The following is a 15,841-nucleotide window of genomic DNA, read 5'->3' on the forward strand; positions in this document are numbered from 1 at the left end:
GGCGTAGGAGAGTTTGAAATGTCAATGAATATAGTTAAAGGCATATTACTGGTGCTTCCTAAGGATTTTCCGGATGAATTGCGTCCCATGATGAAACAATGTTGGAAGAAAAAAAGAGAAGAACGTTGCGATATAGATGAAGTGCTGGATTACCTAGAAAACTTCAGAAATTCTATTAATGGTAAATGATTTATTATTTTCTATTCGAAATATATATTAAATAATAGTATTACAACATGCAATGGTTTATTCTTCATACTCTATCATGATTTACTGTTGAGAAAATTATCATTATTCTGTTATCTGCTGTTTTGATTACATCATATGTCAATGTCAAGTTATTTATTTCTGACATCATTCACAAACTCCCCATTATTTTCTAGAATCCATGTGTCTTTTCAAAGTTTTGCTGTGTTACTTCTTAATAATATTGTGTTGAATATGTTGTGGATAGCTTAGGTACAATTGCTTAAGTATATTATGCTTTGTTTTTAGTTTCAGAAAGTGAGTAATTAAAAAAAATCAAATGGCCCAGGGACGAATCACCGAAACGTCCAGGGCATAATAATAAGAAAATATCAGCTTTAAAAAAGAAAAGGTCTGGCTGCAATATTCCTATATTAGATGTGTAGACACGGTGCTGTGTTAAATATGTGGATACGGTGCTGATGCATGGGGTGTATGCGTTGTATAAATTAAGAATGTGAACAATTAGTAGCCCCAAAATTTCAAACAAAATTTATTAAGATTGAAACCAAATAGATACAAAGGGCTAGAGTATAACATAACAGCAAATTTAAAATGTGATTTTATATTTGGAAGTATTTTTTTAAGAATAATAGTTGATTACATGTTTGCTGTATACATTTAGATACTGATCAAATGCCTTTGTATGTATTGTATAGAATATACACAATAATAATCATAGAGGAAATAAAATAGTTAAATATTTATTTCCTTCATGATATAATTACCATCCCACACAGTTACCATTTTGTGTGGGTTGCTTTTTAAAACATCGATACTCTTTCAAAACCTTTCATTTTATCTAATGAGGGTTAACGTGTAGACAATGGTGACGTTTTTAGTTTCTATTTCTTTGTGGAAAGACTCTCGACTGTTATTTTTGTCATTTACGTTTGCTACAATGTTTTGGGCTACTAAATTTGACATTTGGATGTAAAAAAAATCTAAACTAAAAAAGGAACAGAATTTATATTATATTTATAGATTATTCTATTTCATCAGATTTATTGCACATTTTCAAATTCATTGCAAATTAGTATACTATTTTTTTGATTGCACCGTTTAAAAGAATACAACAAGAAACGATGTACATATAACCATATTATTAGGCCTATATTTGAAATTCATGCCTGTATCTGAGCTTTAAATACTGTAGCAGTAAAAAAATTGAAAAGCCTAATCGTATGTATTAACATATATATTGAAATTTAATATTCTCAACTCAAACCATGGAGGTATCAAATAAATCCGTGAATGGAACACGTCATCGAAGTGACAAATGATTTCGGCGCACCCGCCTCATACCACACGGCAATTGAGTTGAAATATGTGAACAATTTTACAGCACTAACCTGATTTTACAATGCCTTTATTGTGTAGAATATACACCATTGAATAATTCCTCACAATGTAACTATTGCATTAAAAAGGTTTTTACAAAAGTATCTTTATGACTGTAGCAGCAAATATTTTAGTAATGTAACCTAATCGTTTATACTTAATAAAAGTTAAAGTGAAAATTATTTTTCTCAATTGTTAAAATAACAAGAGTATACAAGAATATGTACAATAATAATATTTTATACATAATAGTCGCAAAACTACGGTACAGCACTGAAGCGCGACTTAATACGGATCATAATCCATAGAAAGTAATACGAATTCTGCTCATGTTAGTCATATATTTAATTTTTCAATTTCATATTTTATCTTTTTTTTACATATTCTGATTTTGGCGACACAAAATATGATTTTAATTTCGAAACAAAGGATACCATTTTATTTTAAAGAAAAAAGAGGAGTGTTTTAAATTTGAAAAGTTTACTATTAAGTTTACGGAACAAGTTACTTATAATAAAGTGTATGTATTTCAATATTGCGTTCTAATTAGAAACACCTAAGCATCCACACCAAAGTTGCTCTCTATCCGACGATAAAGGGTCCAAAACAGAAAACGACGATGAAAACCAGCCGAGCAGTTACAACAAAGAAGTTACATCGGAACCTATTGAAGTCGAGAATAGACCGGTAAATATGGACAGCCCACAGAAAGGGTACGAAGTATTGACCGTAAAAGAAGATTTAACATTAATTGATCAACCGTCTTTTAGCAAAGGTAAATATGCTACCGGTACAGATCATGGATATGGTAAGATTATTGAAACAAATTATTACTACTGTCACTAATGTACGAATTAAATCTATATATGTACCCAATTGTTTGTGATTACCATTACAGCTCGGGAAAGATTATAGAATGTTAAGGGTATTTTCATAAAATATTAAACATTTAGAGCATTGAAAATATTTTTTTACAGACGATTCTTCAATTCCCACTGGAAAATTACGTGAGGTATGTTTATTTATTTATTTTTTTATATAGTTTTCAGTACTTTTATTTATAGTATTCTTCAGTCTCCTACAGTATTCGAACGCTAATATTTTTTTTTATAAATGTCTGTAATTCAAATTCATAGTCGGATTAAAATTCCGCAAACAACTCGAATCCCAACAGTACTTCAATTAAACAACAATGTGTAAAAATTCAAAAAAACTTTTTTTTTCGAGTTGAAATGCTTATTTTATCTCATTGATTTACTCACTCTATTTAACATAGGAAATATCCAAGCTGTATAAACATATTGAAGGAAGTTGCTTAAGTCTAAAACAGGTCATGGAAGAATTTTTCGATAAAAGACGATGTCATGAGTTTTTAAGTGTTGGAGAAAGAAGACATCTGATGATAAATATTGTTGAGGTAGAACAGTCAATATCGAGGTAATATCTAAAGTTTTATGCGATTCTTAGATTAAATTGTTGTTCAATTGTCATTCTGGTGATTGTATGATCAAAATAATTGTACTCCAAATACATAAGAATTGCCTAGGATTAGATACATTAGGGAGAATGGAATTTTTGATTATTTTGAAGACAGGTATCGGTTTTTATATACAAGAAATAACGTAGCATAATAAAATCTGACAATCATCTCATAAATTAATATAAAATCATTGCAAAGTATAGGTTAAAGCTGGTAACACGTATATCAGGGTATACCATTAGGCATTTCAGTGGAACAAGTTCCTGGAATGTTCTTATACTGGTCTAATGGCTACGGGGGTACGGTAGAGGGTTTTTCACACTTGTTCCGGCACGGTTCCGGTCCGGCGAATAGAACTTGAATATTTCGTTTTCACAACGCTCGTAAAAACATTTACGTTCGATTGGATTTGCCGGCGCCGGACCGTAACCGTGCCGGAACAGGTGTGAAAGACCCTTTATACCAGCTTTAATAAAAGAGTGGCTCAAGTCGTTTAAAGTCTGTTATTTTATTCGGCAGCTTATATGATTGGTTCAAGACATGTCAGTGGCGCATTCCTACCGTATGTGGATTAATAACCAACATCTTTGATTATCTTCAACCGATTGCAAACTTTGCAGTGTATTCACATGTCCAGATGAACATGATTGAATCAATTAGGTGTGTTTTTATAAATGCTTAATATACAAGATTGATATATTATTATTATTATTGAGTTTTGTATGTCGCTCCAGGTGTGTGCAAACTCTGGAGTTTTGCTAAGAGATGTGAAAGGAGAATTGGAGAAGCGGGTATTTTAGAGTTTGCATTAATACTATTTTATAACATTGTTCGGGAATATATACCGTATATTTCGGTGTATAAGTCGCACTTTTGACACGCAAATTTGACCTCTAAATTAAGGGTGCGTCTTATACACCGAACATAAATGCCTCACCACACAGATTGTACATAGGCCTAGGCTATCGTCACCTCGTTTGCTAGGCCTGAGTAGGCTAGGCCTAGCTACAGTAACTAACTAACGTAACGGCAACCTGCTTCTGCCTAGGCCTAGTTTTCAAGTCATTTTAGCATGATGTTATACTAAATATGATGAAAAGATTTGTTCATTATGGCGCTCCGATAAAATTTCATTTGTAAACGTTTACGTCGTACGATTGGAATAGTATTTATTTATACAGTAGTTATACGCACGATCGCCGTACCCCAAGCGCAAGCCCTTCTTTTGGTGGCACATGGTGTACGGTATTCGACTAGTATATTCTCCAGGTGATTATAGCATGGACCTAGCGTACACACTTCTCGGATACATAGATACTAATCGAATACGATTGTCCATGAAAACGTTCGCCCTCTCGAAATGATCGAGCGAGGCTAGCCCACACACGTGCGTGTTACACACACGGTCATGCACTCGATGTTGCGGCGAAACTCATGAATAACAAGTTAGAAAGAACTTGTTGAGGCTGGGCGCGGTCGAGCCTAGGTAAGAAAAAACCTAAATAAAGGACGCCGTTGTAGATATAACAAAATATATTATTACAATAATATTGATTACAATTTAAAAAAACATTGTTTTGATGAAATATAAGGTGCGTCTTATACATCGACGATATAAAAAATACCGATATTTTACTCTCAGTTGGGGGTGCGTCTTATACACAGGTGCGACTTATACACCGAAATATACGGTAGGTACATATATTATCACATAAAGTCAAGAAGTTATTGCAATAATTCCTCCAAATTGATTTGCATGTGCATGTATGATGTATTCAATGGGACCTTCAATACTGAATTACAGCAAAATTATTTTATTATAGGCGATGTACCGACAATGGAGGGAGCTTAGCAGACGATGAAGACGCAAATACTCTGACGTTTACAGATGTTCAAACCATTCTTATGAAACAAGCTAATTGGCTGAAAAAATTCCAGTGTATAATACAAGTAATTATTCAATCGTTAACCATTATTGTGTGCGGTTTTTAGATGTAGTTTGAAACCTTCCCAGTAATAAAACAGCAATCATTTTGAATCTACCTAATCATTTTTTAAAATATAGTTTAACAGAATAAATTCCAGTTATATATCCAATTACTTCCAATTCACAACCCCTTTCGTAATGGTTTTCAGATGTACTTTAACAATTCATGTTATTTTTCATTACTCCCGCGAACTAAATTTGTCATGAAAGTCCATGTATGACTGTGTAAAAACAAATAGTGAAGTGGGGCAGCCTAGACTCCATTTTGGTATATTGGATCCAAGATGGAGGATAATATTGAAACTTTGTATAAACATGATTGTTTTGTCGTTTTAAAAATATTTATTTTTATTAAACGATATCATTATTTTTGGGAAAGGGTGAATAAACTTAATTAAAATTACACAATGGCCTATGCTAAATTTGATTTGATTTATCTTTATTGTTTATATATACTATACCTCTCTCTAAAGGTTCTGCAATATTGGTGAGTTTTTTATTAAATATTTTATCTATGGTTTTTGTATTGTGCATTTATATTTGAATTGTATATTTTATTTAAGGGCATTCAAAGCGCTCTGACAGCTAAGATGACTAAAGAAGAATCGGTCATTGACGAATTCAAACAGTGCTGTAACAAACTGAAGGAAATGGTTGATAATTGCAATGATCATGAAAATCGAATAATTAACAAGATGGAAGATCACATTACATCTTTAGTACCTAAGCTCCAGTTTACAGCAGAAGAAGAGGAAGAAAAAAAAGCCCAGGTACAGTATTTTATTAACCCCTTCTTTATTTAGATTTATTACAGGGCAACCCGCCTGGACAAAAAATGTGGCAGCATGGTTACAGTTTTTAAATCTAATATATGGATAGAAACATTTAATTGGTTTTTTTTTCTTAATTTAAAAAAAAAAAGATTTCTAACGAAAAAATCACCAAAAAAATAGTTAGAAGATATTTTTTATTTTTTTTTAAATTAATTTACTTTATTTTTCAACTTTATCCACTGATATAATCTTTATTTTTTGTTTTTTTTTAATTTTTTATATATATTTATATAAATTATTAACTTGTAAAGGCAATCCTGCTACAAGATTTTCATCTTCTTGGGATTCTGCCTTCGTCCATTACTTCTTTTTTTTAAAATGTCAGTCTGTCATTACTGTTTTTTGTATTGATGAATTGGTGTCTTTTGAATTGAATTGAATGGGGGACAATGTAATTAACAAAAATATTAAATTTACAGAAATTGATGGTTTATGGAGAGTGTTGGGTTCAAAAGAAGGGGGACGTTACTGTTCTTGAGAGCACAAAGAGAGGAAAAAAGCGATTAATAGAAAAAAGGAAATGCACAATTATTGCCTTCGTCAACACATTCCTAATTGTACAACCTAACATGTAAGGTTTTTGTTTATGTATATGTAGAGTCAGGAGGTTTTATTAGTTTTGATTGTAGTTTTCATCTAGTATTTGTTACTCGTGTATTTAAAATGCCAATTACTTAATTAGCTGTTTTCTTACAGAGATGTGTTCGAAGTAGACGATTGTATCCACAAGAAAGATATACAAGTTGAACGTGGAGGCTATGAAAACGTCGACAAGAATTTTGGAATGGAGGAAATCAAGAATGAAACGGGAGAGAGAGTTAAATTGACTAAATTGGATCCCTATTCAAGACATTCAGTCCAGAATTATATTCTTTATTTCGAAGACAGGTATCAAGTTTTATTTTACATATATTTAACATTATTATTACATAACTTAAAAGAAACATAAGATAATACACAGTCGTCGTCCTCCAACCCGCAACTCGTTTAATAATTATTAATTTCTTTACACACGTAGAAAAGGATGCATTATAAGATAATTAATTCTAGGCTTACCACCACACCAGGATCCCAGTTTTTTACGATTTTGAAGGTCATTTAAATGGTACCAGTTAATGTAATTTTGTTTTGTTTGACTGATCACCCTTATATTATGGCCACGGAGAAATTCAAATTTTAATATATCAAAGGGGGTGGTGTATGCACATTCAATTTTTTTAGATCTGTCATATTATGATGAAATCAATATTTTTTTGATAATCTTATTATAGAAGCGAAATTTCGGAATGGTTAAAAGTACTGAAGTTTTCGGAAAGAGAGAGTTTAGCACAGGAAGTGGAGTATAGTAAGCTTTACATTACATGTCAATTACATAGATTTTATTCAATTACCATAAATGATAAATGTTATTTAAAGTTTGTAAATGCGGCGTAGTGCAGACCGAGCTTCACGCATTATGTGAATGCCCCTTAGACCTTCTGCCACATACGCCAAAATTGTAATAATTATATACATTGTGTGTATAGGCCTACTGTGAAAATTTGTTTTTGAAGTAGGCCTACTTAGAGTTAGTGTAAATAATATCTAAGTTTGTTATTATATTTCTATTGTCATTCTTGTACTGTACTATGTGTGCCATGTAATAAAGAATAATAATATAGATAAACTATTATTGCCATTAGGGAAAAAACATAGGCCTATCATACAGTAGGTAATGCAAGTACAAAACAGCCGTTCAGTTACTGATAACGATGTGTGCGTCTCTTTTAATTAATTGGCATTTTTCATTTCATGGTAACATAATAGTTTCTATAATTTACAATGTATTCCTCTTAATTCCAGAAATGGCTGCAGTAGGCCTACCACATTGTGTTTTTTTTTTAAAGTTTGTATTGTTAAACACATCATTGATTATCATGCATGTGTAACTAAAGTATAAATGTCTAATTTTAATTCTTAGTCACGCCTCTTGGAATAATGAATGAAGCAAAGGAACAACCTACATCTGAAGACCAAGTCAGTTCTGGAATGGGTAAAGTATTATAGTTCTTCCTCTAGTAACCTTTGTGTTTGTGTACATGCAGTTTTTATTCTTCATGCTTCAGTGTTTTATAGATCAGATAACAGTTCATTGTCCTGTCTTGTTTGTTTGTTCTATATTATATTTACAGTACATTAAAATGTTGCCGATTGTTGCCATTTAACTTAATTTTAGTTTTTTAATAGAAATATCTTGTTTTATGGTAGAAGACATAAAACATAGAATATCAACAGCATAGCATTTTGGCCATTATTTCTCAAAAAGTCTCTGAATAAGTAATATAAACGTAAACAGTATAGATCTTAGAAAACGGGTTGCATGGCTTTAAATAACTTTATTTTCTATTTTTTTATCCCTAGAGCAAAATGATCATGAAGTAAAGGTCCGTTTGATTTTTTTTTTATTTACTATTTTAAAATATCAAATTGGTTACTATCCTCGTCTAATCGAATAGGATTATTAGAGAATAATGGATTATATCAACTATTTATATAATCCAACTATATTTTATCTTCCGTTCGATAGTAAACGCTAAAACACAAGATTATGACTATTCAATTGTATTCATTCATTTTTAAAGATATTATTCGATATTGCCGATCTGAACAAGAAGAATATTAAAAGTCTTTCAAAACTCAATGAATTATACATCAATGATGCAGCCTTTAATAAAATTCTTGAAGAAGGAGAGAAGCACCACCTCTATCGTAATGTTACTGAAGTCAAAGACATGGTTGAAAGGTATTTATTTTATAAGTGTGTATTATTAGAACTGTCTAGTTTCCTATATCACGGACTGCTTTTTTTTCATTTAAGACATTATTCTGTAATACATTACATGTATACAATTAATTCAATGCGGTAGTAGAGAGTAGTAGAATCAAACAAATATTATGCATAATCCGTATTAATTTTAAGAAATTGTGAAATTCAATACAAATTCTAAAACCTCTTTATTCTCTTCTAAGTTTTGACAGTGTTTTAGAATCTAATCGAAGAGACAGCGTTGTATACTTTACTGAATTAAATAATCGGTTAAAAGAAGGTTCTTTTAGGCCGATTGTTAAATATCGCGCCAACATGTGTTTTCAACAGAATATGCTGGAGTTTCAAAGGTATAATGAAAAACGTTTTAGAATGCCATGATTATTTATGTTCCTCATGATATACAGTAGGCCTATCCTATTTGTCATCATTACCTACTATCGATCCCAATGTTTTTCAACTGTATTACCATTGCCAACATTTTCATTCAAATTCCTCGTAATCGCCATCAACTCACCAAATCATTATTCATAAAATTATCAAAAATTACCGTTGTTATATTTAATCATTAGTCGATTAGAATGATTATGATTATCTCAATAAAGATATACATCAAGGGTAATCCACAAACAATTACTCATGGTATATACTGCGTAGTATTTAATGTTTATTTTGCTTTTAACAGAAAACACCGTACGACATTCATAGATGTGCTTGAGAAATGTGAACGTACGCAAAGTGGAATATCTTTGATGGACTTAGAGGCACGGCTTATGAAACCATTAGATTGGCTAACATGCCTTCATAAAAAATCTAAGGTACGGTAGAAAATTATATGAACAAATTATTAAACATATGGAAATTATTACTATTATATATATATATAAGACGGTTTAACCGAGGATATCAAAAGGCAAACAGTTTATTTTATGTACAAACGAGCGAGGGAGTGGCCGAGCAGTTAAGACAGTGAAACCGTAATTACGTAGCCGCATAAAGAAATGTATTTATATTGATTCTGTACCGATCATGTCTGTCATGTTTAAAAGAAATGACATTCATTTTTACTTCGTATTCAGGCTTTGAACAGCAGTGCAACATGTACCATGTTTGAGCATGATCAGCTACAAACTGAAACTATTAAGAGGCTAGAACATTTTATCCAAGAAGATCAAGAGATGACGAAAAGTATAGAAAGAAAAAAAAGCTCACACATGACGTCAGTACTTCTCGATTTACAAATACCCTCACCACGCGATCATCAACTATTACAGGTAAGTCAAAGTAATTTATTTACGAAGAGTTTACGGTTAGGCCTAGTATGTTTACATAACTTGCGTTTTGTCGAGACTAACTCAAATGAACAAAATATCGTCACGTTACACACATATTTTTCATTGCATGATGGAAAAAAAGTAAGCTTATTACTCTACATAGCACTACTTTATCATCGATACCTATACCGTATGAATATGCGCAAGAATAGGCCAACATTACGAGAAAATATGACTCCATTGCACCATAAGAGATATTATGAAACCGATAACTAAGAGATATTATGAAACCGATAACTATGAGATATTATTTTTTTTTTCAAAATTATAGAAATTATTAAATATAAAGGATGACTGGTTGAACAAGCATGGTTGTTTTACATTATATAGAAAGGGTGATGTGTTGAAGAAGGGTATGAGAAAAAAATATCCAACTATGAAAGAGAGTATCCATATCTACGCTTCAACCTCAGTAATTATAATGAATTCGTAAGTAACAACAACAATGTTTTTCATTAGGGTGTGTTATAAAGTTCAATCATTTGTGCATATCCGTGATCCATTTTGAATAAATAAAAATAGGAAGAAGGTGTAGATAATATTATCTTTTGGTAAACGTTATTCTGTTTATTGTGGTATTGTATTATTATTATTATCATTTTGAAACAGAAAACAGCTTTGCAAATGCTATGATCGAAATTATGCTGATATTGAAAGTGTGAACACTCGAAACCGTAAAGGTTGGATGCACGAAAAGGGGTTTTTGTTTAAGTTGTGGATATATGAGAGAGTAAGCCAGAACGACGATTACCAGCCAGTTGAACATCTTCTTCGATATACCTCTGAGAGCGACCAAATTGTGTAAGTTTACATTTGTTACTACTATTGTATGGTTCTTTTCTGCAATACAATACTACTACTAATTTACGTATTTTTGTAACTTTTGTAATTTTTTCTTTTAGGAAAGATTTCATGAAATGGAAAGTAGCACTTGTCGTCTCTACAGGCGAATCTGGAAAATATGATGACTACAGTAAGTGTTCATATTTAAAAAAATGTTTTTATAACACACATCCAACATCAATATACCTAAATGACTTGCAATTAACTTAAAAGATGATAAGCACAATTCAGTCCTGTACTATAGCATTTTTTAGTAGAGATGCCAGGGGAGTGTGTCCAGCTCTAACCATGGAGAATATATCGTGCGTATGTAGCGTATATATTTTTGTTGTTTGAACTATGCCGTTTGTGTGTGTGTTGGGGTAAACCTAAAGGTACCGGTACTTCGTGATATGTGATTCTGACGGAACAAATGCTCATTATACTAAAGACATAAAATAAATTAATAACTAAACATAACCTTGTAAATAATCTCTTTCAAATACCCAATCAAAAATAACCCCAAGGCTTCCAAGTCTATGCCGCCATTCAGCCAAAGAACTGGCTTACAGAAAACCATTGACTTAACCATGTCTTCTTAAAATGAGGAAAAGTAAGGTGAGGAAAAGTAAGGTAAGGAAAAAATCGCCCATTGCACACCATGTTGCAGAATTAGACCTATATTTTTTATAGGGCAAGATTATGTACTTATACCTGGTATTTAGCTCACATTGAATTTAATTCGCGCAGGCCTTTTAAATTGAAAAATTACTGATATTTGATTGTATTACGATTTTTTTTTTTGCATTGCAATCGTGAATATGAAAACGTATGTGCATATAAACGAACGCCCATAAATAAATTAATGAATAAATTCCTCTTAGGTAACAACAGTCTTTACCTTTGCTCTATAGCTCGACCAAGACATATTATATCAAAGCCGTTTACTACTGACAGAGACAACGAGCTTGAACTCGAAGTGAACGACTTTGTGGAACTTCTAGAACATCGAGAGGCCATCGGTCAAGGTAATTTTTTGAGCATGAATGTCTACTGAAAAGTACAGTGTAATATTTAAATAATAAATATATTAAATAATTAAATATTAAATAAAATATTTATAAATATATTCAAAATACAATTTTACATTGTTCTGTTTTCGGTTAGTCTGGGTAAAAGGAATTCGTTATGAACGTGATGGAATGTCTGGGTGGTTTCCACGCGACCGTCTAGGACCAGAACGTTCCAGTGAATACAGCATTGGTCAGAAAATAAAGCTACGATTTAAAAATGAAAGAGAAAATAAGGGAGATAGAAGGCATAGGTAATAGAAAAGTTTAATGTTTTTATCATTAAAATTAAAGAATTAATGATCGCCTGTATCTTTTCCACTTTGAATGAATTTTTATTTTAGTTATGTTTTTTTATAGCCATTTTGAACCTGAAGCAACTTCCACAAGATCAAAAAAATCAACTAAAGATAGATTAAAACGCTTCTCACTTCCTTCTTTACCATTTTCTTTCACAAACACCCCTGTCGTTCAGGATAAAGAGAATACTGTAGCCAAGAAGAATACAAAATCCAAGAAAGATACAGCAGCAGCAGCTAGAAAGGATGGTACAGAAGATGATGAGATAACATATGTCTTTTCTGAGTCTGAGATTGAGCATATATATGATGAAATATCGGAATCCGACGACGAAGTATATTATGATGACGTTGAAGTTCCGATAGAAGATATGTTTTATAACTATGACTACGCACGTGGCCCACAAAGAGTAGTTCCATCAAGTCCCGATTACATGAATCGGGATAAAGAGAATACTGTAGCCAAGAAGAATACAAAATCCAAGAAAGATACAGCAGCAGCAGCTAGAAAGGATGGTACAGAAGATGATAAGATAACATATGTCTTTTCTGAGTCTAAGATTGAGCATATATATGATGAAATATCGGAATCCGACGACGAAGTATATTATGATGACGTTGAAGTTCCGATAGAAGATATGTTTTATAACTATGACTACGCACGTGGCCCACAAAGAGTAGTTCCATCAAGTCCCGATTACATGAATAATTAAAGTACGTGTAGGTGTCGCAAAGAAACTGAAAATATAACAAGAGTTTTGTTAATTGACAATAGTTCGCTGATATAACATTTAATAATTTATATAGTTACCAGAACTTTTGTTTTTCAATTTCTTAAATTACAGTAGCTTAATATTATAATATCATTGATATAATAGTAGTATGTGTAAATATTTTATTTTAGAGAAAATATCGGATTTTAAGAGCTAGATGCCGTGCATCTTCAATTTGAAATTCATCATGTGTTACGGAAACAAAGTTATAATTGGTTGTGCCTCCATGGGATTGATCCATAGAGGTATAAAACTAATTTTATACCTCCATGATTGAACCTTCCTCCTGGGAGACCTCTTTGTCTCATCGCTACACCTCCAGCTATATACATAGGCCTACATGTACTCAAAGGCCCGTTTGCACAACAAAGGCTCGTTTTGTTATTCAATAATGACAGATTATAAATAAATTACAATCACTGGAAACATTTCAGAGGCCTCTGGTGTCTAGTTTGGCACCCTCCATGGGCCGAATAAGTTGTCGTAAGTAGGTAGATCACACTCTGTAACATGGCATTCACGTTTGTTTCGTTTCACAGAACGGAAGACGGCGCCGTTTAATATTGTTTTTTTTTTTCAATATGGCGTCACCTCCGTTTCATAAAACGGAGGGAACGGTAGTCATACCATCTGATATAGTCCATCCAATTACGAAAGGTTCAATACTGCCAGTCTACCTGTATTAATTGCTTTGGGATATTAGTTCAATTCTCTTTTTTTTTAGCTCAAAAACTTTATATAGACGCTTTTATAAAGAAAAATAATAAATTAACATACATAAAACTTTCACTGTTATTTGATTTTGGGATATTTGGTATTTAGAATGATTTATACGGTATGGAATAGTTCTGTAGGTTTGTGATACTGTATTTAAACGTAGGGTATGTTTCTAACATTAATTAGGCAAAGTTTCATGATATCATTTTAAAAATCGTTTTACTTAATGTACATGTTCCTATTTTCTCCAAACTTATAACCAGTACAAGGTAAAGATGTGCTGTATATCCCATAAAACATGAACAATGAAGATCAATAAAATCAGACTTTGAATAGGCCATTTTGTAGTTAATCACTTCCGTAGAAAGAAACATTTTTTTCACTTATAAAGTGACAAAATAACTGATTAAAAAACATTCTGGTAGCCCATTTGACTCTTTTTTTTTGGTTTTAAATTACAGCTTTTTCAAGTGGACAACATAGGCCTATCTATCTATATAAAAATACTACTTGTAAACTAGTGTGATCATTTAGAATAAAATTATGTCTTTTTTTTTGACACATCGAAAACAATATTCAGCAAAAGTTTATGGCGATGATTGCCGTCCATACGCGCGCGCCACCAAGCGGGCGGTGGTTGTAAAAAGGAGAGACGACGTGTAACCGGTGAGGGAGCGCGACGAAAGAGCTGGCCAGAGCCATATATAAAGAGTTACGACATTGGATTATAGTCACGTGATATGCAGATCAATTTGTGTCAAACTGGTCTCCGTTAATTCATGTAAAGTATAGGAGCAAGAAAATACTTTAAACTTTTTCTTATATTTTAAAAATTTTAATTGCACATTTTACGGTGAAATATCGATGTGCACAGCGTAGGCTTACAGAAGTACTTGCGGCAAAGAATGGGTGTCACGAAACCTAAGACCACGAAAGCGAAGACCCCCTAAGACCTAAGATCACGAAAGCTAAGACCCAACACCTAAGATTACAAATATTTATCTTTTGCACCTGCCTTGTATTTTAACTCCCAACATTTATTCTGAATACCACACCTTAGAATTGGCACTTTCATGAAAAAGAATCACATAAAAAGTAACAAATACATTTTTAAATTGATGATTTTACAGACGTTTTTCTCGCACACAAAATGACTAGCCTACTACAGCACTACAGTAGGCCTACCCCATGTTCAATGTTTTTGTTTCTATGGAACGTCAAAAGAGCAAAAATTATATAGAGGGCTGAAAACTCTGTGGAGTCCATCTACAGTGTGGATGGAACAATGTAAATTTAAAATTGTAATGATAATAGTATAATCATGCAAGTACGAAGAAATAAATACTGGCAAATAAATTTTAATTTAAAAATCATGATAGGTTTTTTTGTTTCGTTTTCTTTCTGTTTTTATGCTTGTACTATTATTGTTGCTCTTTTGGCGCTCCATAGAAACAAAAACATTGAGCATGGTGGGAGCTCGAGGAGTTACATTACAGACAGTATACAAAGAAACACATCTGTAAAATCATCAATTTAAAGGATTTATTTATTTGTTATTATGTGTTTCTCCTTCTGAAAGTACTTATAAGTCCTAATTTTAAAGTGTGGTGTTCAGGATAAAGTTAGTCAACAAATTTGGAGTCAAAATACAAGAAAGGCAGGTGCGTAAGAAAAACATCCTCTGAACCAACACAATGGAGTAAATATATACCAACAAACAACCCGTCAAGTTTGTTTGTTGTAAAGAAAAAATATACATTTACTCAACGGGCGAAAATAATGTGAGTTTATCTATGTTTTGCGGTAGTATTAAATTATATTTATGGTAATAAATGAAACCTACTGTGTTTAAAATTATGTATGGATAAACAAGTATTGTTTTTAAGCTGTAGTATATCTTAGTATTTGTAATCTTAGGTTGGGTCTTAGCTTTCGTGATCTTAGGTCTTAGGGGGTCTGAGCTTTCGTGGTCTTAGGTTTCGTGACACCCGGCAAAGGATGTTGCGCGCGCGTGCGCTAGTACATTATAAAGTTCGATTGATTGATTTTGGAACGAAACATCCCATAACTACGTCCTATAACAATTAATATGTAATATTTTGAATTCATAATGCATGCTTTGATGACTAAATA

General features: G+C 32.2%; 1 protein-coding gene across 2 annotated transcripts; it reads left to right on the top strand.

Moving 5' to 3' along the window:
• Positions 1-13: 13 nt before the first annotated feature.
• LOC140058757 (uncharacterized) lies at positions 14-14,220 on the top strand. Of its 2 annotated transcripts, none has more exons than XM_072104490.1 (22): positions 14-181; positions 2,138-2,362; positions 2,565-2,599; positions 2,864-3,024; positions 3,587-3,727; positions 4,891-5,017; positions 5,618-5,824; positions 6,307-6,458; positions 6,584-6,775; positions 7,159-7,232; positions 7,848-7,919; positions 8,288-8,310; positions 8,509-8,669; positions 8,897-9,043; positions 9,379-9,511; positions 9,773-9,967; positions 10,299-10,456; positions 10,637-10,828; positions 10,930-11,000; positions 11,764-11,877; positions 12,017-12,173; positions 12,280-14,220. In XM_072104490.1, exons 1-22 carry the CDS (start codon positions 19-21, stop codon positions 12,929-12,931), a joined length of 3,552 nt encoding a protein of 1,183 aa, XP_071960591.1. In that variant the 5' UTR covers positions 14-18; the 3' UTR covers positions 12,932-14,220. The 2 variants fall into 2 exon arrangements, with proteins under 2 accessions (XP_071960591.1, XP_071960592.1); XM_072104491.1 differs by having other exon boundaries at positions 12,395-12,551.
• Positions 14,221-15,841: the final 1,621 nt, after the last annotated feature.

The sequence above is a fragment of the Antedon mediterranea genome, chromosome 9, assembly GCF_964355755.1.
Source record: "Antedon mediterranea chromosome 9, ecAntMedi1.1, whole genome shotgun sequence".
In the NCBI taxonomy this organism is placed as follows: Eukaryota; Metazoa; Echinodermata; class Crinoidea; order Comatulida; family Antedonidae; genus Antedon; species Antedon mediterranea.

Excerpts from the sequence above, each read along its gene's own strand:
- LOC140058757 (XM_072104490.1), top strand. The coding sequence starts at position 19 with ATGTCAATGAATATAGTTAAAGGCATATTACTGGTGCTTCCTAAGGAT. Across the intron at positions 2,600-2,863 it reads CCACTGGAAAATTACGTGAG|GAAATATCCAAGCTGTATAA; the intron begins GTATGTTTATTT and ends TATTTAACATAG. Across the intron at positions 5,825-6,306 it reads AGGAAGAAAAAAAAGCCCAG|AAATTGATGGTTTATGGAGA; the intron begins GTACAGTATTTT and ends TTAAATTTACAG.